This window comes from Cyphomyrmex costatus, unplaced genomic scaffold, assembly GCF_001594065.2.
Source record: "Cyphomyrmex costatus isolate MS0001 unplaced genomic scaffold, Ccosl1.0 scaffold135, whole genome shotgun sequence".
Lineage (NCBI taxonomy): Eukaryota > Metazoa > Arthropoda > Insecta > Hymenoptera > Formicidae > Cyphomyrmex > Cyphomyrmex costatus.
In genome coordinates this window covers 1,946,637-1,970,555 of record NW_017275337.1, presented here as the reverse complement: position 1 = coordinate 1,970,555, position 23,919 = coordinate 1,946,637, and the positions used below count along the sequence as shown (strand labels likewise).

At 33.0% G+C, this 23,919-nt stretch overlaps 3 protein-coding genes across 7 annotated transcripts in view; 1 reads left to right on the top strand and 2 right to left on the bottom strand.

The window, feature by feature from the left end:
• Positions 1 to 3,692, bottom strand: part of LOC108782784 (NF-kappa-B inhibitor cactus) — an 8,310-nt gene extending 4,618 nt beyond the window's left edge. Inside the window, exons 1-2 of the mRNA XM_018551147.1 lie at positions 1,921 to 3,692; positions 358 to 710 (exon numbers count right to left, since the gene is read on the bottom strand). Coding sequence (XP_018406649.1) covers positions 358 to 710; positions 1,921 to 2,570 — 1,003 coding nt within the window. The 5' untranslated portion in view covers positions 2,571 to 3,692. The remainder of the gene's footprint in view (positions 1 to 357; positions 711 to 1,920) is intronic.
• Positions 3,693 to 8,741: 5,049 nt separating this feature from the next.
• On the bottom strand, positions 8,742 to 12,840 carry LOC108782816 (DNA replication complex GINS protein PSF1). Of its 5 annotated transcripts, none has more exons than XM_018551189.1 (6): positions 12,808 to 12,840; positions 11,750 to 11,820; positions 11,617 to 11,681; positions 11,059 to 11,365; positions 9,995 to 10,112; positions 8,742 to 9,054 (listed from the first exon to the last, which is right to left on the bottom strand). In XM_018551189.1, exons 2-6 carry the CDS (start codon positions 11,816 to 11,818, stop codon positions 8,942 to 8,944), a joined length of 672 nt encoding a protein of 223 aa, XP_018406691.1. In that variant the 5' UTR covers positions 11,819 to 11,820; positions 12,808 to 12,840; the 3' UTR covers positions 8,742 to 8,941. The 5 variants fall into 5 exon arrangements, with proteins under 5 accessions (XP_018406691.1, XP_018406690.1, XP_018406692.1 ...); XM_018551188.1 differs by having other exon boundaries at positions 12,767 to 12,830; XM_018551190.1 differs by lacking the exon at positions 12,808 to 12,840 and adding an exon at positions 12,625 to 12,718.
• A 2,980-nt stretch (positions 12,841 to 15,820) lies between these two features.
• LOC108782769 (uncharacterized) lies at positions 15,821 to 22,401 on the top strand. The gene is made up of 11 exons (XM_018551126.1): positions 15,821 to 15,838; positions 17,471 to 17,585; positions 17,689 to 17,792; positions 18,056 to 18,127; positions 18,203 to 18,303; positions 18,708 to 18,811; positions 20,047 to 20,288; positions 20,379 to 20,554; positions 21,104 to 21,248; positions 21,674 to 21,873; positions 22,182 to 22,401. Exons 1-11 carry the CDS (start codon positions 15,821 to 15,823, stop codon positions 22,399 to 22,401), a joined length of 1,497 nt encoding a protein of 498 aa, XP_018406628.1.
• The last annotated feature ends 1,518 nt before the right edge of the window (positions 22,402 to 23,919 follow it).

Here is a 23,919-nt window from a genome sequence, read left to right as displayed (position 1 = left end):
TCCACGTGTCTATGGATCGTAATATCGTTGATCTCTACACAAAATCTTATACATTGTATGATTTATTCTGCGCGGTAAAAGCAGGGATTTTCCGCTGCCACCTCGGCATTCTTTGTACCACGGACATAGATCATCTTTTCTTGCATTAACGTTACGGTGATTAGAGATAATTGGCAAGCTCGGTTGCAAGCTTCCAAATAACTATCGCAGGAATAATCGCGATTAGTAACTTATATCTGAGGTTCTTCATTGCATTTGCTAAGCATTTTTTTAAGCTACGAATGTCTTTCGCTTTAACTCTTTTCCAATTTTACTTTAGTTTTTAGTGGAAAACTAAAGTTAATCGAGAGTGCTTACCGCTGTAATTACGTTGCTCCAAATTCTGAGGTAAGGCGGGTATCATTTGTCCAGGCATCAGTTTGTTCCTCTCCATCGAGGATAACGGATCCGTGAGGGCTTTAGCGCAAGCAAGATCTCCATTTTTGCAGGCCAGATGAAGGGCTGTATTTCCATGGAAATTCCTTAGAGATAAATCTGCGCCTGCTAAAATCAATCGCCTGACGATCAACGGCTGGTGCGTTAACACAGCCAGGTGCAAGGGTGATTGCCAATCGTAGTTAATGATGTCCAATAGGCACGGGTCAGGAGCCATCCTTATTAAACAAAACGCAGCCTCCATAAAGCCCTGCACGATCGCGATGTGTAGTTGCCTGTATAGATAAAAAATACGTTACACAAGAAGAAGGGGCAAATTTGATCTTACTTGGCACTTACAATTAGCATTATCTATTAATTTTTAACATTGGAGTATTTATTTGCGAATCTAATTCTTGAAAATATTTTTCTCAGTATCAACGAGTCCGAGCCAGTCATGCGTACTATAGCGCACGTATAGGTCATTCCACTTATACGCCAACGATATGTGGTCAAATTGATGTATGCTATATATTCGTAAAAAAAAAAGAAAACAAAACTAAAAGCAAGTTGCCATATTAAAGCGAGAGATGGCTTTCTCATGTCGATTCTGTAGATTAGTGTAGGTAATGAGCCAGTAAAAAAAAAAGAAGAAAAAAATTGATTCGATGTTGGATCGATCAATCATTTCTAATTGGTATATAAATTATAAATTTTGCATTTATATGCCAAAATTCGCGGGACTAATATGACAATATATCTACGCTTTTTGAGAGTTATTCTAATTAAGTATTTCTCCCACGGTATTATATTGCTGCCACGTTGGATCGGATAGCATACAGTATAACATTTAACTCTGAACCTGGACAGTCTAGACCCGTTGACCGCGATCACAAACTCGCTCTAAACCGTTAACAGAATTGCGCGCGGACTAATGGATTTACAAAGTCGGTAAGACAAAGAGACGAAGAGTCTAGGCTAAGCTATAATTAACAGAATGTTTATCAAATGAAAGAAAAAGGATACTTTATGTATTTGTTTTAATTATCCAAATGTACATCACAATATTATCACTTCTTTATCCAAACTCCAAAAAAGAATTTCATTAATTATCCACTCAAAGAAAACTTGAAAGCATTTTTTTTGTAACGTTAAACAGACTGTAAATTCCCCCCCCCCCCCCCACCTTCAATCTATAAATGTATAATTCCAATTAGCTGTCAGGCCTGAAAATTTATACTTTATAGTGACACATATGATACTTTCAGCACTGTCAGTGAACAATGAAAAGCATTACTTGGGCATATTGGCTATATAAAAAATTTAATAATATAATTTAATTTTGAAGAAATTCAGGCAATTTCTTTAGGAAAGGGTAGACTTTTGACTGTTAAGAGAGGCTGATTTCACATCGTTTCACATTGAAGAAAACCAATAGCAAGTCGACAAGTTATCCACCACTGAAAAAAGTAAATAAACGAAAGAGACAAAACAATTGCCACTCACGTGTCACCATCGTCGTCTTGCGTGTAGTACAATTGCCAGGGTTCCTCGTTATTAATTGTGCGTTCTTCATCACTATCCAGCTGATGACGCTTCTCGGTAGACTTGGTGTCATCTTTGTTATCCCGCGTCACGGGTAATAGTTCGGGAGTCGTCGACTCGGTCTGGATCAGTTTGCCCTTAGCGGCGAGCGGGTTCAGTTTGACCTGCTTCAGGCTGAGCTGGCTCAGAGTCTCGGTGAGTTCGAGGTCCACGCCACTGTCGATCGCCCTCATTGGCGATTCTTCAACGGCGATCGCCGCCGCCGACGATGATGAGGATGCCGCTGTAACCTGTCTCTCCTGCTTCACCCCCTCCCCCTGCTCCCACTCCTCCTGCGAGTGCAGCAACCCCGAATCGCCGCTAATCTCGCCGCTGAACTGCAGATTGCCGCCTGACAGAAATCCGGAATCGACGTTGCCCGCTTCGTCCTCATCGTATTTGCAACCGCCAACGACAACGTCGTCGTCGTCGTCGTCGTCGTCGTCGTCGTCGTCGTCGTCGTCGTCGTCGTCTTCGTCGTCGTCGTCGTTATTATACTTTTGCCGGCGCTGTTCCTTCTTGTCGTCCTCTGTAACACATTCCTCCATCTGGGTGCTTTTGCGATGCCACATTTTTTTTCTTTCGAGTCGTGCCTTCAAGATTCAGAGACAATCGTCTTCTGGCTTTCGCTCGCTCTCTAGCAATAGCAGAACGTTTACTATAGACACCTGTCTCAAATCGCTGATCAGTGATGGTATGAATATAGTGTATTGTGAAACGAAGGGAAGAAAGACGGCGGCGAGTAACAAGTGACGAAATGCGACTCTAAAGACCAGGGTCGTTTATCCTAGCTCGCGGCCGAACTAGGTATCGTCGAGGCGCGGGAAGAGAGTGGAAAAGAAAGTTGCCACGAGGACGGTTTTCGTTCGTCAAGTGCGAACTGTTGTGTGAGGATCGTTACGCGACTGGAGTACTGCGGCTATGCTACAGGTGTATAGCACCTTCGACACCGACTTCCGTCCGCACCGGTCAAGTCGTCCTCTTTCCGCTTCCGTTCGTTCGTTCGTTCGTTCGTTCGTTCGTTCGTCCGTTTGTTCGTTCACGTCGACGCGATCCTTCTCTTGCTCCTCTTTCCTCGACGACGCGACGTAACGTAACAGCTGTGTCCTGCTCACAGTGCTCACTTGACTGTGCCCCGCACTTTGCTCTGCTCCGCTCCGTCCGCTCCTCCCTCCCCCGTGACTCTCTGCTCGCTCGCGCACGTCCGACTTTCTAAGCTCGTTCTACTTCATTCCTCGCGCCTTTCACCGAGCCACTAAACGCTCTCTCGATGACTCTTCAGGCGAATCCTTTTTATCTATCTCAAGAGAAACCAGATGGAAAGTATTGGCCTTTATCGTATGATTCGCGTGATGCGCGATCGCAAATGAATCCTATCGTTTCGTGCTCTCAGAACGAACTGATCAAACTGAAAGTTGTTGCTAAACTGGCAGTGTTTCTCGCGCATGCGCGTCCGAACCGAACGCGCGATCAGAGACGTATATGGAACTTTTTTTCTTTTGAACCGCCGCGAATCCTAGATTGTTTCTCTTCTTCAAGTCTTATGGTAATTCTACAATGTGCTGTTTGTCTTTTTGATCAAAAGAAAGGTAGAATTACCATTAATCACACGATGTTAGATGTTAGAAATCGAGATAGAACGAACAAATCACATTTGAACAACATTTTATTCGGTCACAATGCGATTGGTCGGTTCTTTCTCCGTCCAGATTTCGGATCGTTTACATAATAATACTAGACGATCATTGTTTTTTTTTTTTTTTTTTATAAAAACTTCTTTAATAATTACCAACTCTTTAAATATTACATAGGACAGGGTCTGTGTGACTGCAGTTGCACCCTGCATGGGATTATATCTTCAGGACTTAAAATAAAATTCGTAGAGTGAAACTTTGTATCCACAGTGCTAGAAATCGAGAAATCCGAGGAAAAAAGGATCGTCCGTCGACTTCTCATCTCGTAAGGTACCTTTAACTGCTCGAACTAGACACTTGACTGAAATCACATGCGCATGCGCATCGAAGGAAGATGGCCTTTTAGCAACGCGGAGCGGTAATTCCTGAGTGAACAGACACAACGGAGTAGGGGCGGAAATGGCGGGATGGGAAAACCCATCGGGCAGGGCAGGACAGCTGAGCTGCGTGTGGCTGCGTGACTGTCTGCAATGTAACCATTACGCGAGATATACGAATTCTCATTCTACAGTGAAGGCAGCGAAAAAAACGATTTGCGCGACAATATTTCGCGTAAAATTAATGTACGGAGCGTTAATTCTGTATACAGATTTCCGATTAATCTATTAGCGTAATAACATTGACAATAATATTGTAATGCTGATAACACTATACTTAAAAGAGAGCCCACTTCTGATTAACTAGCTTTCATTTCTATTTATTTTAGAACGCGCTCTTGTAATCGCAGCTGGTAAAGAATCGAATGGTGTTAAAGACTCAGGTATTTAAAGGGAGTATCCACTGACTCTGAGTATTGTTTACATCCTTTGCGGTTGCGTGAAATTTTTCTGTATCTTTTAGCTGGTTTTTATTACAGATAAAACGGTCGGACTGCGAAGAAAAATTCGACATAAGGAAATTAATATGTCCCGCTTATATACGTACAGTTTGCGTGAAACGAGGATGAAACAGTATGTTGCGTGTGTTGAGCCTTGAACCTTAACGTTGGATTACTCCGGATCTACAATAGAGTTTTTATCTACAATTAGTAGAGTTTTTAAGCCATAAAAGAAATGGATAATCGATTATTCTCGTGTCGACTGTAATAGTTAATTTCTTAGGGCTTAAAATATGTAGCTATTGTAGATCCCGGATTAATCGTAAAACCTATAAGGGCGATATTTATAGTGATCCATATGATTTTATATTCAAACTTCAAATTGCGATTATTAATTGGCGCGTTTCAAAAAGTGAAAGAGAAGTCGATATAATCACGCAGTGATTGATTTCTATATATTTTACGTTACTTAAGATAATTGGATTTGAAATAAGAACAGATTATGAATATCGACTATAGTTTACCAATTTCTCTCAAATTTCTACGTAACTTTGCAGAAAAACTTAATAAGTTGATAACATTTGTTGAAATCCGCTATGCTAATCAATTAAAATTCATTAATTTGCAAAATTGAATAAGAAGTAGATAGAATGTCTATTTTTAAATTTAGCTCTTTTCTAAAATCTTTTCCTATATGTATAGTATAGAAGATTTATCTTTAATTACAAGTTTAGGCGAGAGGATATAGTAACGTATGTATATTACAATACTTCTGAAGTGATTTTTCAAGAAGCCATGCACGTACAGCACTCTCAACGTCGAGAGATTCGCATCTTTACGTGCTTCCCAGTTCGAAATGATAATGAAACCGACATCGAATTGATGTTGATTTGACGTCGATTCTGTTGTCATTTCTCACTGGATTAATATGCGTCACTCACACACACACACACACACACACACACACATCTAGATGTGTAAAAATATGTATTATGTAAGAGTAAGATGCGTGATAGGAGCTCCTAATCTTACTCTTACGTAATAATATATATTTTTCACCATACAGGCGCATGCTCACGTCCCATTATTTCCACAATACTTATTTCCTTCATAGTAATATTCATGCATACTTAAGTACTCTGTTATACCTATAGGTATACATATATATATATATATATAATAGTGTTTCCCGCGCTATTTACATTTTGAAGGAATACGCATACAGAGCGCGCATCGATTCCGCGCGGAAAAGCTCCGTAGAAGCTTTAAAGCTCGTTCATGTTTCAGAGATTATAAATACTGCGAATTGAAAATTCGAATTCAACCAATCGGAAAATTTTAAATGACACAGATTAAACTTACCTAACTGATTGGATTCTAATCTTTAATTCACATTCTTAATTCAATTGTCTGTAGATACGAGATTTTTGAAAAGAATTATACATACTCGTAAACGATATCCACCTACCACCTTCTTCACTTTTTGTTATCGATTAGATCTTGTAACGTTTTAAGTTAAGATGCGTGTATGGGCGTTGTCTACTCACAAATTAGATTGTAAGTTATCAGGTGCACAAAGTGCCGTAAAATTGTCTATCTATGTATATCAAGCTTTGATAGAGTTTCTTTTTCTCATAAATAAATGTTTCGCCGCTTTTTTTTTCTTCTTCTCTTAATTGTAGAAATTAATCACATATAGAAAATTGCCCTAAAAACAATAATGATAACCAAGTGGAATTAAAAAATGCTTATAGGTAAAAGATAAAGTTTGTTGCTTACAAACAAATAACAATATATATACCTATTGAAGAAATTACACATGATAACATAATATAGTGAATGTTATCACTATAATTGTAAATTAATATAATTATTACTTTATTATAAGTTCATAAAAATTTTATTAGAGTTGTGATAAATGAAAAGTGAAGTAATATTCTAAATAAATGTCGCATGTATTGAAATATGGTTTCTTGGCAAAGATGTTGCGATAAAATTTTTTGCAATTTTTGTAATAATATTTCAATGAAACATATACAATATTCAAATTAAAAATGATTTCAATTATTAAATATTATTTCTAATTGTTGTAAACTATTATATGTAAGAATTAATTATTGCTAATTAGTTTACAATTGTAATAATTGAATCTTGTAATCTCGCGCGACCGAGAGATGATAAAAAAAAAGAGGAATTAAATTAAAAATTAATTTAATTTAACGCGCGCGCTAACGATTTTGCACATGTATGTACCTTTATCTCGCAGATTTCCAAAGATTTAATGGATTTAATTCTCTCATGTGTGCAGAGCAGAGCCGGCAGACTCGCACTATAGACACGATTTATCACACGCCAATCGATGCGACTTTCATATCTGTCACCACATGTGGTGGACTACTTTCTTCGCGGTTCCTCCGATGGGGAAGAGCCTAGAAGAGTGTTACGACGCGACGCGACAAACTCACCGGAAATTCCAGCGGCATTTCCTAACCGAAAGAGCCTTTGCGGTGATGCACAATAGAATAAACGTTCTACGGTCGTTTACTGCACGTACTGGGAAATCGATTCGTCGCGTTGCCGCGCGCCACCACCATCAAATGTATGACCTCAATGCGTACAAAAAAGAGCTCTCCTATCACAAAGGTTTCACATGGGTTTTCCCGTTATTATGTAGAAGCTACACATTAGAATTTTTTTAAAATGCGGCGTTTATATTATCTACACTGAGAAAAAAAATCTTAATACAAAGAAAATTTACTTAATACAAAAAAAGTTTACTTGTTAATTTTCTTTGTATTAAATTTTTTTTCCTCAGTGTATATTATTTTCAAGTCACAATCCAAACAAAATACCCTATCCTAGCTTCTTTTTTCTTATACACCTTTTTTTCGGATTGTTTAAATCTTGCTGATATATTGTAATATACAAATCAGTAGTAACTCTGATAGCAAAATGTTAGCAATTTAGGGCTAAATTGCCAGCAAACTCAATCAGATTTTTACTACAAAATCATTGCCATCTGTATCCGCCGCTATATGGATTTATCGACAAAGCCTGTTTTAAAACAGACTATGCCAGCAGATTAGTAGCGCAGAAACCGAGAAAAGTCTGCTCGAATCAGATTCTACTCTCAATCTGCTCTCAGTCTGCCTATGCAGGATTTTGTTCGGTTTCTACCACCAATCTGTTAGCATATAGCATGTTGAACAAGATTTTGTCATATTTCTTATGATGGATTTGACAGTAATTTGCTGATAACGTCAGATATAATACAAACTCTGTATACGCAATTTGTTGCCTTTCTGCAATAAAAAAATTGGTAGCAAGTTATGCTATCAGGGAAACTGTTGCTGATAAAATTTTTTTTTAATAATTATATTTTTTATACAGTAGATTTGTACCCAGCAAACATTAAGGAATAGTACCATATATGTACATATAACAACATAATTGGATAATTTCATTAATTTCCCATTCAAGTTAATACATCCATATATAGAGTATATATAAAACACGTATATATGTTGTACATAATAGTAATATATGTATATATATATATATATTATTGAATGAAAAATTATAACTAACAGTAACAGTTATGCTAATTAGTGCGTTTGTTGAGATATACATATAATGAAAAGATAATAATATATATTTTCGAAAAATATTATATCGCATGTTCCGGAATTAATACAGTTCCTTAGAAAATTAAATAGGATTTATCAGAATTTATCTTAGTATTTACAAAAATTCAGTTGTCAAAGGGCAAATAAGAGTACGGCGTAGTTGTTATTACGCAAATCCAATAAAAATTGATCGATTTTCTCAAAATCAATTTATTCAAAATTTCGAACGTTTCATCAAGCAATGTGATGTGACATACCTGACAAGGATTAACTATTATGTTGAATTGATGATTTAATTAATTAATTGTATTAGCTGAGGATGGTACAAAATAAATCGGAACGTTCGAAATTTTGAATAAATTGATTTTGAGGAAATCGATCAATTTTTATTGGATTTGCGTAATAACAACTACTCTCATTTGCCCTTTGACAACTGAATTTTTGGAATTTCAAGAGTCCAGAAAAGTAAACTTTAGTATTTATAATTTATCTTAAAGGATATTGAAAATTAGGTTTCTTTTCGTAATTAATTTAATTAAAAATTCATAATTAATATTTAAATTATCTTGTTTGAAAAATAAGCTCTTCACATTATTTCATATCTTACATTCGGCAATTATTTAACCACTTTAACTTTTTCGAGAAATAAGAGATCGATCGCGAACACATGGGGGAATTTGACGTGCAAACAGTGTAGAAGAAAAGCTTCTCAATAAACGCGATAAAATATCTTTGTATGATATTTACTATCATTCAATATCACTATCCATTATAATGGCATTAAGATAAGATAACGACGGATATAATTATAGATAATTCGGAACAGAGATGGCGACTTTTTTGGTGTGTGAGTAATTCCTTGTTATATGTATACAGGTAGATCTCGCCGACGTCAATGCCCCGATTATCTGGGGAAAACCTACGATAGTGATAGAAAATGTAAATAACTGACGATACTGTTGCACATATCGGAATTAATGTAACACCGCAAAGTATCTTATAACAGTTAACTAAGATCTTAATCCCTAAAAGTGTAGTTTTTTTTTCTGAGATTTTTCTTAGAAATATAACAAAAAATATTAAAAATTCATGATGAAACGATTTCTGTTTATTATAATCACTCCTTCTCCCTCCCTAATTACATTTAGAGTTAATTCGCAATTAGTTCCTCATTGAGAAGTATATACCTATGCTAATAATGAAATTCGACTACACACTGCATGTATTGTTAGTGCACTTACGCCGTTTTGTACACAAATTGGCGTAAAGATATAGGTATGTTTAATATAAATTTTCAATCAAATGGCATATTTTAACAAAATAGAGTACAAATTAGTTCGGTCCGTTTTCCAAAAGATGATCGCGTCCAAAGACGAGTCATTTTTACGAGATGGAATGAAAAAGTCGCAATCAATGACAAAATTAGTTGCAAATTCACTCCAATATCTATCATTAAACGTCCATACTTAAATGGAGAAATTATGTGTTATTATTATTACTATTATTATTTATATTAATCTATATATCACATTTAGAATGTGTGCGGTAACAATAATGATTACTTATTAAAGATTAAAGATGTAATGGAAGAAATTAAAAAAGTACAAAAACTAGGAATATGGAAATACTAATAGTAAAATATAAAATTGAAAATCTGTGTTTCATTTTGCACTAGAAAATGTTTTACTTCTTAAATGCAATAATCACACACATGTGTGTTTCTTTTTACATTAAGCTGCATATGATGACAGTATTTGCAGCACTAAAATACATACAAGTGTATAAAAGAAATGATAAAAATAGGGAGAAACCTTTTTTAATTATACAATTATATCACGCATTATGGTGCTCGAGTATACCTTGTCTAATAAGTGGTTCGCATGTAGCTCTTGGTAATAGATGATATGTATTTTTTTTTAATGTAATGACCTCACCATCGTCGAGTTCTAGTTTGCCGAAATCACTTAGACACTTCACCTAAAGGAAATTATCATTTAATTATTTTAATATAATACATACATACTCGTAATCACTCGTAAACACAAAATCCATATAGAAATTTAGTATTATATATGTATTATACATATCAAAAAATAGCTTGTTATTTTCTATATATATATATATATTTTTTTTAAATAAACTTTTTTAAATTGAATTTTATTTCTATAAAACATGTATCTAAAATGTATCCATAATCCATGATTCATAAATAAGAATACTTATAAAGCAAGAAGCAAACACATATATATATATATATATACACATGTAAAAATAATTTTTTTTTCTTTCAACGTTGAATAACTCAAAATAAAGATTCCCTCTTTCGAATAATGTAATCCGTATTTGTGTACAATTTTTAGTTCGCACCGTAAAACTCCATAAAAACTTTTAAGAAATTCTGATGCATCTTCATTAATGTTTGCGTAACTTCATAAAATTTCAGTAAAACCGTTTTTTAAAGTAGCGATTTAAAAAGTAGAGATTTTAAGCTGTAAAATACTTTTTTAAATATCTCGATACGATAATTTTTGACGAAGTTATTCTATTTTAAAACTTGCCTATTTTTGCAGAGTGGAATAGGTAATCCTTTAATTTTATTAAGTAGTGTATATATATGTACACACACACACGCACACGCACACGCACACACACATATACACACACAGGATGTCCCATAATTCACCTGACAGATTTCGTGGACAGGTAGAGCGGACTATAAACTAATGTAAGACGGAAAGTTCTTTTACATTAATATCTCGTTAACTATTGTAAAAATTGTAAAATGGTACTTTCCGTTTAGTCCGCTCTATCTGTCCATGAAATCTGTCAGGTGAATTATGAAACACCTTGTACGTGTGTGTGTGTGTGTGTGTGTGTGTGTGTGTGTGAGAGAGAGAGAGAGAAATAGGAAAAAAATATTTACTTCGACATAGAGTGTTTTTGGAGGGCTCATATTCATAGTCAGATTTAATCCATGATCATCGCCTATTGATCGCATGTAGGTGGCCAAAGATTTATTATAGTTCTGAAACCATTGCACCTCTGCATTCAGCAAGTTGGCAGTTATCTCAGTCGGTAGGATGCTGCCCAATTCCCAGCGCAACTGCCGTAATCGTCTAATCCGATGATATAGATATGCCAGTACACATCTTTTATTCCTGAGAAGAGCCGTATGGCGAAAATGTACCGACGATAACAACGTGTTGTTCCCTTCGTTCTGTATTGCGTTGCTGAAACATTTGCGGAAAGTCTGAAACATTTGTGAAAAGTGGGGAAAATTTATTAAGATCGAAATCACAAGTAAAATGTATTATAGTTTTTCCTGTTATATTACAAGATAGTTAAATATTACTTCATTAAATTATACTGTCATCATACATTGTTATTATACATAATATTTTATTCTCTGTTTGATTTTACTTTCCATATAATTTGTTAATAATTGTAGACTTTTATGAACGCCATATAACGTATAATATACCTGTCCACCAAATTGGCTTCATAAAGTGTTTGCATCTCTTCAAAAACTAGTCGCATCACCTGTTCCTGCAAAATAAAAAAACATTATATCAAATTTTAATAATAATAATTCATAATACTTATATAATGCTTACATTAAATGGTCGAATATCTTCATGCATATCAAGCTCTGTTATGAGCTTAACAGCTTCTTTCCCAAACATATCTGTAAAATAAAAAAAATTTTTTATAAAATTTGTTTGCCGCTATTTAATATTTTAACTTGACGACTTTCCTGTCTTTATATAATTGAAAAAACACACTTAATTATTATCAATTTGTTAAAGATTTTAAGTGAATAAGTATAAAACAGTATTATTATTACATCATTATTAAATATGAGAAGTATCACTTATGTATAATCAAAATTAGATATTGAACTTATATGTGTATATACACACATAAATATTGATTCAAATATATATTGATCCAAATGTACTGATTAATCTCAGTCAGAAATATGACCATGCGCCGATTACTTTCAAATTATTATTGAAAGTGTATTATTATTATTAAAAAAACTATAGTAGGTTTCTATAATTAAAATATAAAAAATGAATTCAAACAAAAGTGCGTTCCGTTCTGCGCTTATACAACGCTTGTTAGCAATACTTAAGCGGGGAGCACAGACTTTTGCATAACGCATAAAGCAAATGCATAAGGAATTTCATTGGTCCATTTTCTTATGCATGAGTCAATGGACCAATCAAATTCTTTATGTATATGGTTTATGCGTTATGCAAAAGTCTGTGCTCCCCGCTTTATTCTTGTTTAATATTTGACAAACAACAAGGTTGTACATAAATGCTTACAAGGCACAAGCATGAAAATGAAATGCACCTCTCAGCTTGACTTGTATATAAATAGTTACATAAAAATAACTTTTACAGACTATAAATGCATTTAAATTTAAATATTAACTGCGTTATCACGTGCATACGCATGTTATAACAAGCCAGCACAACATAACCTTCAAAATATTCTTCTCTGCTAATAGCGTATTATATTCATCAACATATTATATTAAAGAGACTTTTAATTTACGCATTTAATACAAATTAATAAGTTGAAAAATTCTTTGCTTTTATTAAAATCGATGTCATAACGGTTACCGTAATTCACAAGTGACGATGCGCGAAAGAACAAAACTCACAATGCTCTGAATGCTGGCAATTCTATAGACACTAGCACCTCTGAACTTTTTAAGGAGCATTATTGCATTTTCCTTTCCTTTGTACTGTCGGTAAAAACTTTTATTAGACAGTCATACCGACAATGATACATATATTAAAGATCCGATCAGGAAGAACGATGATTATCGATAATTAAGGAGGTCCTTATCTTAAAGCGTTTTCGATTAACTGACTTGACCCGACTAATAAGAATCGGGTTGACTTCGATCACATATGTTCGATTTGGTTCGATTTGAGGTGCCATCCTGCACAGTGTTATGGCGGAAGAGTTTTGTCTTGTCGTCCTCTGCGTAACCTTAAAAATTGAGTCGAGTCGAATCAGTTAATCGAAAATGCTATGAGAAGGTTAAAAAAATCTATTATTTTTTCTTTTGTTTTTTCTCTTTTTTTTTTCTCATAAAAACGCGCGCACATGTTAAAAAAACGGTTTGCACTTAAGAACACTATACCTATTATAGTTTTTATTTGCATATAACGCATTTTACTTCACTATTAAAAAATCACTTATACCTACAGTTTCCATATACAAATGTCATTTTATAGATATACTCGTATACATCTATATTCATATATATACAAAGATTTTTCACAATTAGTTATTAGAGCATCAGAAGAAAATATATTGCTTATATATACAAAAGTTTTTTGCAATTAAAGTAGAACAACACAATAAACATCAAAGTGATGTTAAATTAAATCGTGAAAAAATGACTTTTAGTGAACATTTTGGAGCCATATTTTAAATTGGTAATTAATTTAATATATATGTCATGACAATTTTTTATTCCGTTTGGATATATATGTTTTTCAATTTATTGCATATGGTGTAAAGTTTATAAACATTGTTAAAACACTTTATGCAACATGCGTATTACCGAATCCTTTATATATAACATTTCATGTATTGGATTCTTAAAAAATTGTTGCATATATAAAAGATTGAAATATTTCTGAAAATCAGTGCTGCATATAGGATGTTTCGAAATGAAAATGAATTAATTAATTTGATCCATGCAGGGTGTTCCCACGTACACCTAACTCGACCATGCATTTGAAATACCTCGCTTTTGGTTTTTATGATGATAGGAAAAAGTGTTTCAGAAGAAAATGGAATGGTTTCGAGGAAGACGTATTTCGGTCAAGTTGTTTTTCTTCTAGGTGGAAGCGCTAATAAAAAGATATGTGTGTGAAGATCACCTCTACTTACAATTAGAAGAAAGAGACAACTTGATGGAAATACACGTGTCTCCCTCGAAACCATTTCATTATTTTCTTCTGAGACATTTTTTCCTATATCAAGCCAAGCGAGATATTTTAGATGGTCGCGATGGGATATCCTGTATAACGCAACAATTGCTTATTATATGATGGAATTTAACTTAATAATTTTCGAGTATAAAAAACGTGAGCATCTCACTGCCGTCCGTTCCGAAAAATTCATTGGAAATATGACTCGCATGATCTGGCGAGTCATATCGTTACGTAGCAACCAAGAAATGGATAGAAATCAACAACCAACTAAGATTGTGCAGGCTGCTACTATTGATGTGTAAGTCGCGTTTTAATTATTGGACCTAGTATCGTCCCAATTTATCAAGAAAAATCGATCGTGGCACACAATTGATTTAATTCCAGCGAGGATCTTAATTTAAACACGATGTGGCGAGACACGTTTCATCGCGAACTTCGGCCGGCGAATTAAATCTTGATTTTTATTTCAACAGTCAAACTGTTTTACTTTGAAAAACGTGCAATTTTAAAGGGAAGAACGCCAATAACGCTTTTGTCCTTGACTTATACTTAACATCGATTATGCATGAATTCGGATTAAATAGTATCCTTTCGTGAGAGTTGAATCAGAACGACTCCGTGTGTGCCCTCTGTAATTTTCATCTTGTATATATATATATATATAAACTTCAACTATTAATCATATCTGTTATTATGTGTCCGTTATTCAGATACATAATGTATATAGCTATCTTACGTACTAAAATAATATTTTTTAATGCAACTATATTTTATTATAACTATATTATATTTATTTAAACCATAAATCGGGCCTTTATAAGAGTCGTACTCTGATTGCAAGTGCATAAAATAAAAAGTAGAGAAAATTGATGAAGCTATTAATTGATTTTATATATATAATCTGATATTGAAATTTGAAAACATCAAGTTAAGCGATAAATTTGAAAGGATCTCTCTCTCTCTCGCGCGCGCGTAAAAATCACAATATGATCTTAATGTAAGTTTTTAAAAAAAATAAAACTAATAATTTAACGTATAATACCTTGAAAATAATATTTTTCATTTTCCAATAATTATAGACTATTAAAAATAAAATCTGCTTCTATTTTTAAAGAAAACAATAAAACAATATTGAATCGCGATAGATTTCACGACTCGAAACAATTGAAATATTAGTGTTGTTCTTTCTTAAAAAAAAAATGAATTTTTTTTCTCTTAAGGCATATTCGGATTATAATAGGGAGTTTTTGCTAATACTGTTTATCCCAGATACGGTGAACGCTATAAAGTCACGTTACCTTTTTCATCACATCTAATTAAGAAAAGAATAACGTGACTTTAGCGTTCACCGTATCTGGGAGATAAACGGTATTGCAAAAACTCCCTAATGTCTCATGACAGGCGATTACGATACAAGAACTTTTATACATTCGTGAAAATTCCCGAATTTTCTGCACCGCATATAATTATCTGTGCGTGTATTTGTATCATGAGATCGTTAATCATTATATTATATCGCGTGCCTACCATGTCGCCGATGTCCCCGTGCAACCAAAAGGAAGTCGAGCCCATGCAAACCGACAGAAAAAGATATGCGATTAATACAGTACTTCTCTTCACCTCGCCGAAGATACTTCAATTGCTCCGAAATCAAATTTCTTGCTTTTTTCTCACGAAAAAAGTTGGCATTTTGTGATTGTGATCGGCGCTTTAATTTCCAGGATGTTGCGCTATAAAAGGGTAGAAAAAGAGAGGGAATCAAGTATTAAAAAAAAGGATTTGACATACACATATAAATTTACATATGACCGTAATGAACAAAATTATAATAATATCAAATATTTTTTTTACATGTGAGAAAGACGTTCAAGATTAATCAAGAGACACAGAGATAATATACTTTTAGTACATACACATGCGCAGTTTCCAGACTTTTATCTTAATATTGAAATTTCTCTCTCTCTCTCTCTCTCTCTCTCTCTCGTGGAGAGAGAGTATACATATACCATACTATATGCAGTGTTGCGCTTCAATAATGAAAAATTATCTAGATATAGATAAGATAAATCACACAAAAATGTATCTTAGATAAGATAAAGATGATTAATTTTACATTAATCTATATCAAAGATGAAATTAAAAACAAAATTTAATTAGATAATTTTTTATTTTATTTTTAAGTAACCATTAGATAGTAAAACGATTTAGGATGCAAAAAATGCGATTTCATATTTTTATAAATCTTTATTTTTTAAGAACAAAAGTTGTTTGAACATTTCGTCTGATAAATGATTTCTACGTGCAAAATAATAATATTTGTTGTCTACAACTATAAAGAGGCGCTCTACTGGCACTGACGATGACAATGATATATTTAAAAATAATTTACTTGATGTGTGGATACAAATTAAGAATATGAATATCTACTTCCTAGATTTGTTTTCTAAATATGGAAGTATGTACTTCAATATATATATCCTTAAATAACTATATGGTTTCGCACTAATCTCAATTTTTTTATACAAAATAATAAACATAAAAATGGCATTGTAAGAGTCAGATAAATATAAGAGATTTTATAAACGACAAATTAAATCATATACCTATTCTAAATTTTATCTATTATAACAATTTTTTTATCTATAGAACGAAAAAAATCTTCATCACTACTACTATACTACTGGAAGTTAATTTCTTATAATACTTTTGTACAATCTTAGATAGTTTGAAAAAGATAACAATTTCTTTTATCTAAGATAAGATAAAGATCATCTATATTCTTTATAATCTAGATAAAGATAAAATAAAACCATTTTTTCATCTATAGATGATTATTTGGATAATTTTATCGAGATAGAAAACACTGTGCATATTCTTGTATTCACTTCGACAGCTTTCCAAAACACTATAATAAAATGTTTTTTTATCAAGTACTTTTTGAGTTATAATGCTAAATGTGCCGGTGATACCATAACTTTCAGGCACTCGAAAAATATTTCATGAAAAAATATTTTATTACAGTATTTTGGAAAGCTCTCTCTCGAGATGTTCTATAAGAATATGCAATGAAAAATGGAGCGTTTCATTTAAAAAAGTTGATGTGATCTTGACCTGACCTTGGCGACGCCACCTCAGGTCAAACGGATGTGATCAGTAAATAGATCTTTTTGAACACTTTACAACTTTTGTCTGAAACACTTTTTTGTAATACTTATTCAGGTATCCCGGCACTTTCCGAACACCCTGTGTATATATATGTGTGCGTGTGTGTGTGTAGTATTACATTATTTCGAGAAGGCTAAAAATTAATGTTATTAATTTATGTCATAAAACAAAATCTGAGGAATCAATTAATTAAATATATTCTCTCAGGGTGGAACAAAGACGACGAGAAGAATGGCGAAGAAAGTGGCACCAGCGGCTTTACAGACGGAAGTTCTTAATGACGAGGAATGGATAAAAGTACTAAAACGGAAGGGTTTAGTAGGCGAGTAATTTTTATGCGAATTCTCTTATAATCCTTATATGAATATTTTTATGATTCGAGCATTACAAAAAGTTATGATTAATGCAATGTCCTTATTCAGCAGTAGTTGACGTGTATTCGGATTGGAGTGGTCCTTGCACAGGCATGGTGAGCATTCTGAAAAAGATAAAGATGGAGATCGGAGGCGACGCATTGAGTTACGCAACGGTAATTGTTGTAAAAACAAAATAAAAAGAATTATATTATATAAATAAAATAAAAGTATAACATATATATAAATATAATAATATTGAAACAGAGAAGTTCAGATACAAAATTATTATTTGTTTAAATATAGAATAATATAGTATAGTGAAATAACACCTTTATTTTATTCATTAGAAATTACTTTTTATTTGAATTGATCTAAATGAATCAGCTAAGTATATAAAGATATTTTTAGATATTTTTATCCTGTTTTATATTTCTAGGCGAGTTGTGATCGTGTTACTGACTTGAGAAGGTTTCAAGGAAAAAGCGAACCCACATGGATGTTTATTCATGCAAGTAACCAGCATGTAATTTATACTGTGCATAGATATATGATTATTGTAATTAAAAATTCGGTTTTCTCGCAGGAAGGCCGAATGATAAATTTAATGTTTGGAGCACATTGCCCGCAATTTGTAAAAATACTGATGACTGAGCTCGAAAGAGTTCAAAAGGGCGACGAGCATGAGTAAGTTGAAATAATCGATGTTGCTTCTCACGTATGAAAGATATAATCCAGTGAGAAATGACAATGGAATCGTTGTTGGATCGACGTCAATTCGATTTGATGATTTCATTGTCATTTCTCATTAGGAATAGCTTTTGTATCTTACTAGTTTTAAGATTTAGTATTTAAATATTACTATTTTTAACTTTTATAATTAAAAATTTACTGGTACACGTATACCTGGCATACTGCAACATTTTATTTAAGAATATCGGCTTTATATCGATTAAAGAATTCATTTATTGTTAAGTATTGATAGAGGTCAAGCACCTTTTATAATATTGGTTTTACGATTTGTTATATATTGTAGAATATAAATGTTTTATTACTTTGAAATTTTATTATTTGTTTGTTTTAAAATATAGATTTTCGGTAGACGTCTTTGAGAAAAGTCCGGAAGAGCTAGTTCGATTGAAAATCCAAGAGGAGGCGAAAATAGCCAAGGAAACAGCAAGGAAATCTCGAAAAGGTAAAAAGATATACTATATTGTATAAAATACTTTAACTTTCACTTTTACTTTTGAGACAATATATATATATTGTTTATTTACGTCGCTTTAAAAAGACGTTGTTCCTATATACTTATAAAATGATGCGGGATCCGCCTATATTATCGATAAAATTAGCGTTTTTTTGACGTTTACGTTAATTTTTACGTTCCTATATCTAATTTCTTCATAATAGAGAGAGTTTCGCAGAATAAAAATTCCCCTTTTCCACGATTTAAATATTCATGCTAACGTATCTGCCCCTGGTCTATATGTTGTGTCCAAAGCTGGAAAAAGTATGAAATTACAAATTTCTTTATCCATTTTTATCTTTAGCGTTGGTCGCCATACTGAGATTAAATGGATAAATAAATCTATGATTTCATACTTTTTCCAGCTTTGTACACAAAATACCAGGGGCAGGTACATTAACTTAAATATTTAAATCGTGGAGAAGAAATTTTTATTCTGCGAAACTATTACGAAGAAATTAGACAGGAACAAAAACGTTAAAAACGCCAGTTTTTTTATCGGTAATACAGGCGATCTCCTTAAACTGATTATTGCAAACAATATATATATAGTTTGAATTGAACATGAAAAATTATAATATATGAATTAGTAAACAATAAACAAATAAGAAGAAGAAAGCCAATAACGGTTAAAGCTATAGATCACAAATTCTTATTAAAATTATGTGTGAATTTTATATACTGTTTATGTAGTCACCCAAATCACGTGCCGAAATTTTTTCAGACTTACAACGCAACACTAAACAACTACCGCAGTAATATCACTTTTAGTTAAATTGATAAGCAATCTAACATTTTTTTTTTATGCTTATAGCATCTTTATTAGATCTTAGAATATGTTGAACGATATCTTTTAAAATTTAACGATGTAATGTTAAAGTAATGATAAATCAAATCCATGAAAAATAAGATTGCGAAGAATATTACAAGTTGGCGTTTCGTCCCGACTTCCACTATACTGGACTCATCAGTAAAGCATTGTAATGGAAGCAGTATATAAAATTCACACATAATTTTAATAAGCATTTGTGACCTAGCTTTGACCGTTATTGGTTTTCTACTTCTTATTTGTTTATTGTTTATCAATTGTACGGTCTTAAAAAGAATTTAGTATATGAATTAGATTAGAGTAGGTGCATGGAGCTGTATTTATTGCTTAATATAGCAAGAAAATCGTCATGCAGTGGCTGAAGCTAAGGCAAGATACGAGGCGGAAATGTTGCATCTGACCACATCGTTATGCAACGAGACTTGCTTACTGTTGTTTCCCTGGATATTCAAGGATGAAGAGGGACGTAGAAGAGATAAAAGAACGAGTCCACCATACGTAGAACTAATCGAGGAATTGCTATCAGAGAACTACATGGTAGAACAAGAACTACGTAAACGAATGAATGCGGATCTACTCCAGCAAATACTTCATGAAGTATTTTAATTTTTTTTCAACTGCAATAACTATATTTTGTTGCGTTAATATTAGTAGGAATTTACCATGCTATTTTTAAACATGCTGTAGTCCACGTACAGCTTTACAGATACCAGCAAACAATTACTCTTCGACGGTAAATGTATGTTTATGCGATTGAAGATCGTTGAAGGAAGAAAGCATCTCGATGTTCATAATCACCTGTGCAATATCTTGTTTAATGAATCAACGATACCGGAATCGGAAGATGATTTAAATGAAGATTGGTAGGTGCTTTAATTAATACATATATTGTAATTCAAAGAATTATAATACACACAAAGTTTTAATATTAATATAAAATTTATAAGAGATAACTGCGATCTTTCAGTAAACGGGAATGGATTAAAATTTTTGTCCAATTTTTTTGAATTCACATCCGAATGCGTACCTGCAATAACATTTATGATCTATGTTCACTTTTTTAGATTCACTCGGATTGGAAAGAATTTTGAATTGAGCAATATTTACAATGAATTTAAAAAACTGAAATTTTTCTTTAGATTATATAGGATAAAAATGTGCTTCATACAATTCTTGTATGTAAATGAATAAAAATGCATTGGAGTGAAAAAGTGTTTATTTCAATGTTCGCGAATGTGTACTTCTGAAAATTCGAATTTATTTCAAAATTCATTCCCGTTTATACTAGGCTTATATTCTCCCCATAGTCGAAATAATATATACCCTTACGGACGATCAAATTATTACTTATTAACAATAGTATAAACAAATAATTTTATTATTGTTACAATCTATTTATGTTTTATGAATAGCTACGCCGGAAAACATTGTCCAGCTTTTGAAGTTCCTGATAAGGAAAATAAAAAGTTTCCTTTCATTTGGACTCCTCCGAATCCCAGGAACAAGGCTGTCGTTTTTCGTACAATATTCACCGTTTATACTAATACGATGTATCCGGTAAATATATTTGAGAAACATTTCTCGCATTCGACGATCCTTTCTATGATTTTTCAAGAATTTAGGTGTACAAATTAGTTTGGTCCGTTTTTTGTGTTCAAAAATGCATTTATTATTCAAAACAAAATGAATAAACAGATTAATTAAAGTATTGTCCATCGCTGGTTACTACTTTTTCCCATCTCTCAGGCAATTTTCGAATTCCATCTCGAAAAAATAACTCGTCTTTGGACGCGATCATCTTTTGGAAAACGGACCGAACTAATTTGTACTCCTAATAATTAAATTGAGAAAGAACTATTTATACACAGTTGTGCAAAAAATTAAATATAATTTATTATTAATTCTTATTATAAGTGATAATATTTTTTGGGGGAGAGAGATTTGTAACTTAATTATATTATTTGTTATTTTAAAATTCACAGTATGAAGATAAGATAGCTAAAGTGCCCATAACCGTCTTCAAATATGATTATACACGTAAAAATGATTTAAAAATGGTGCTGGAGATGTTCAATGATGATATCATCAATTTTGGTATATTTGAATATGATAAACCGCCTGAGGCTAAGATGATTGCCAAAAGTATAGAAGCATTCGAGATGAGTACAGAAGAAAAAACGGGGTATTCTTTTCTCTAGTTTAATTAAAAAATTTAATATAATATAATTAATATAATTAATTTTTTTAAAACTTAAAGAAATTAATTTTAAAATTATGGCAATTCTTTTAAAATTGAGTTCTGTTTTTGAAACTTACATTTTTGTAAATTTTTCAGTTACAATAAATAATCAATGTATATATATTTTTTGAATAATTTTCTCAAATTATGAAAAAATGACACAATATACATATATTGAATTAAATATTTAATCTCTTTTTATTATATAAATTTTATCACTAATAAATTACTTTAATTTTTCTTATTTACAGTTACGAAATATTTGTCTGTACTGTGAAAAAAGTAGGTTGCGAGGCATTTTTGGGCTTCGCTGGGATCGGACCTTTTCATGTGAGTGAAAATCTGGAGAAGGCTGTTGAAGAGTCAAAATTATATTTCCCAGATGTAGTCGCTGTAGAAGAATCACAATCAGACGACGAGGAAAAACCCGAAGAATCAATGGAAGAACATCAAGATGATACGACAATGTGATTATCGTTATAAATATAAATGTGTAAAACATGGTGTGTGAATGACGCGTTGTAATAGTAAATTGTAGATTATTTAACATTAAATTAATTTAAATTATTGTTATGTGTATTTTTATTTAATATTTTAAATTAAATTAAAAATTATTCCATAGCGTCTACGCATGTGCAGTTTCAACTTTCCAATGGGTGCATCAAGCACGACCGTTCTCTGAGCGTTTAATGAGCGCTTTCATCTGATTGGCATATTCTATTAGATCCTAAAATATAGACCAAACAGATTCAACAACTCACTGAGCGCTCAGTGAGCGATCTTGCTTCTGAATGTATCCAATAAATGATGTGATTTTAGCATTTAATAGGTGCATCCAGAAGCACGACCGCTCACTAAGCGTTCAATGAGCTTTTTTATCTGATTGGCATATTCTATTACATCTAAATATAGAAACCAAACAGGTATGTATGTACATACATACATACAAGAGCTCACTGAGCGGTCGTGCTTCTGGATGCACCAATCAAATTGTCTCAATTAGAATATGGCGTAGCAGCTGATACAATTTTCTTTGCAATTGCAACTGTTGTAAAAACGTAAACAATAAATAAAAATTGTCCATATAAACGACTAATAAATGGACTTTCCATAAACGAGAACAGTCACCTAATATTTTATCTATCTACTCCTAGTATTGATTCTTGTATTTAAATATTTATTTAAAAATATAAATATTACGTGTTGAAGGGTAATCAGTATAAAGCGATGCCCGAAAATTTTTGAAGATACTCCGCACGACCGCACTTCAATACAAGCGACATTTCACCATTTATTATTTCTCGCCTGTTGTTTAACGTACAGATCGAATCTCTCCGTCAAGTCCCGATGATACTTTACCGTCGTTGTTTATTTTATTGCGCGTTTAATCCAAAGAATAAATAAAGTCGAGATAGGATCGTATAAATTCGATCGTTGGATGGAATGTCAATAAAGGGCGTTTAATTGCTGTAATAAAGGCAGAAATCGCTAACGTTATCGAACGACAATCGTCGTTGCCCTTTTCTTGTTTCAACAACTCGATGTTAAGCCGTAATCACACTAGCGATTGCGCGATTGTGATTGACGATTGAGGATTACTTCTCAACCAATCGGAACAAAGCAATCGGTGACTGCTTTGCTCTGATTGGTTGAAAAGTAATCCTCAATCGTCAATCACAATCGCTCAATCGCTAGTGTGATTACGGCTTAACGTGGAACGAGAGCAGAACGAGCATTCCGTGCTTCTAGAGAATCTCGTGATTGGTTCTACTCTCGTTCCGCGTTACGCTATTCCGCTGCATGGGTTTGCACCCACAGGGTGCTACGCACCGTCGCCATCTTTTTGTTCCCATCATGGCCGAAACCGGAGATCCGGCCGGCTTCAGTCCTTTCGACTGTTTTTGACGAAGTAAGCGATCTAGTATAGTATAGACATCTGTAATAAGAACTGACTATGAATACCGGCCTACGAGTCATGCGTCGCGCGTT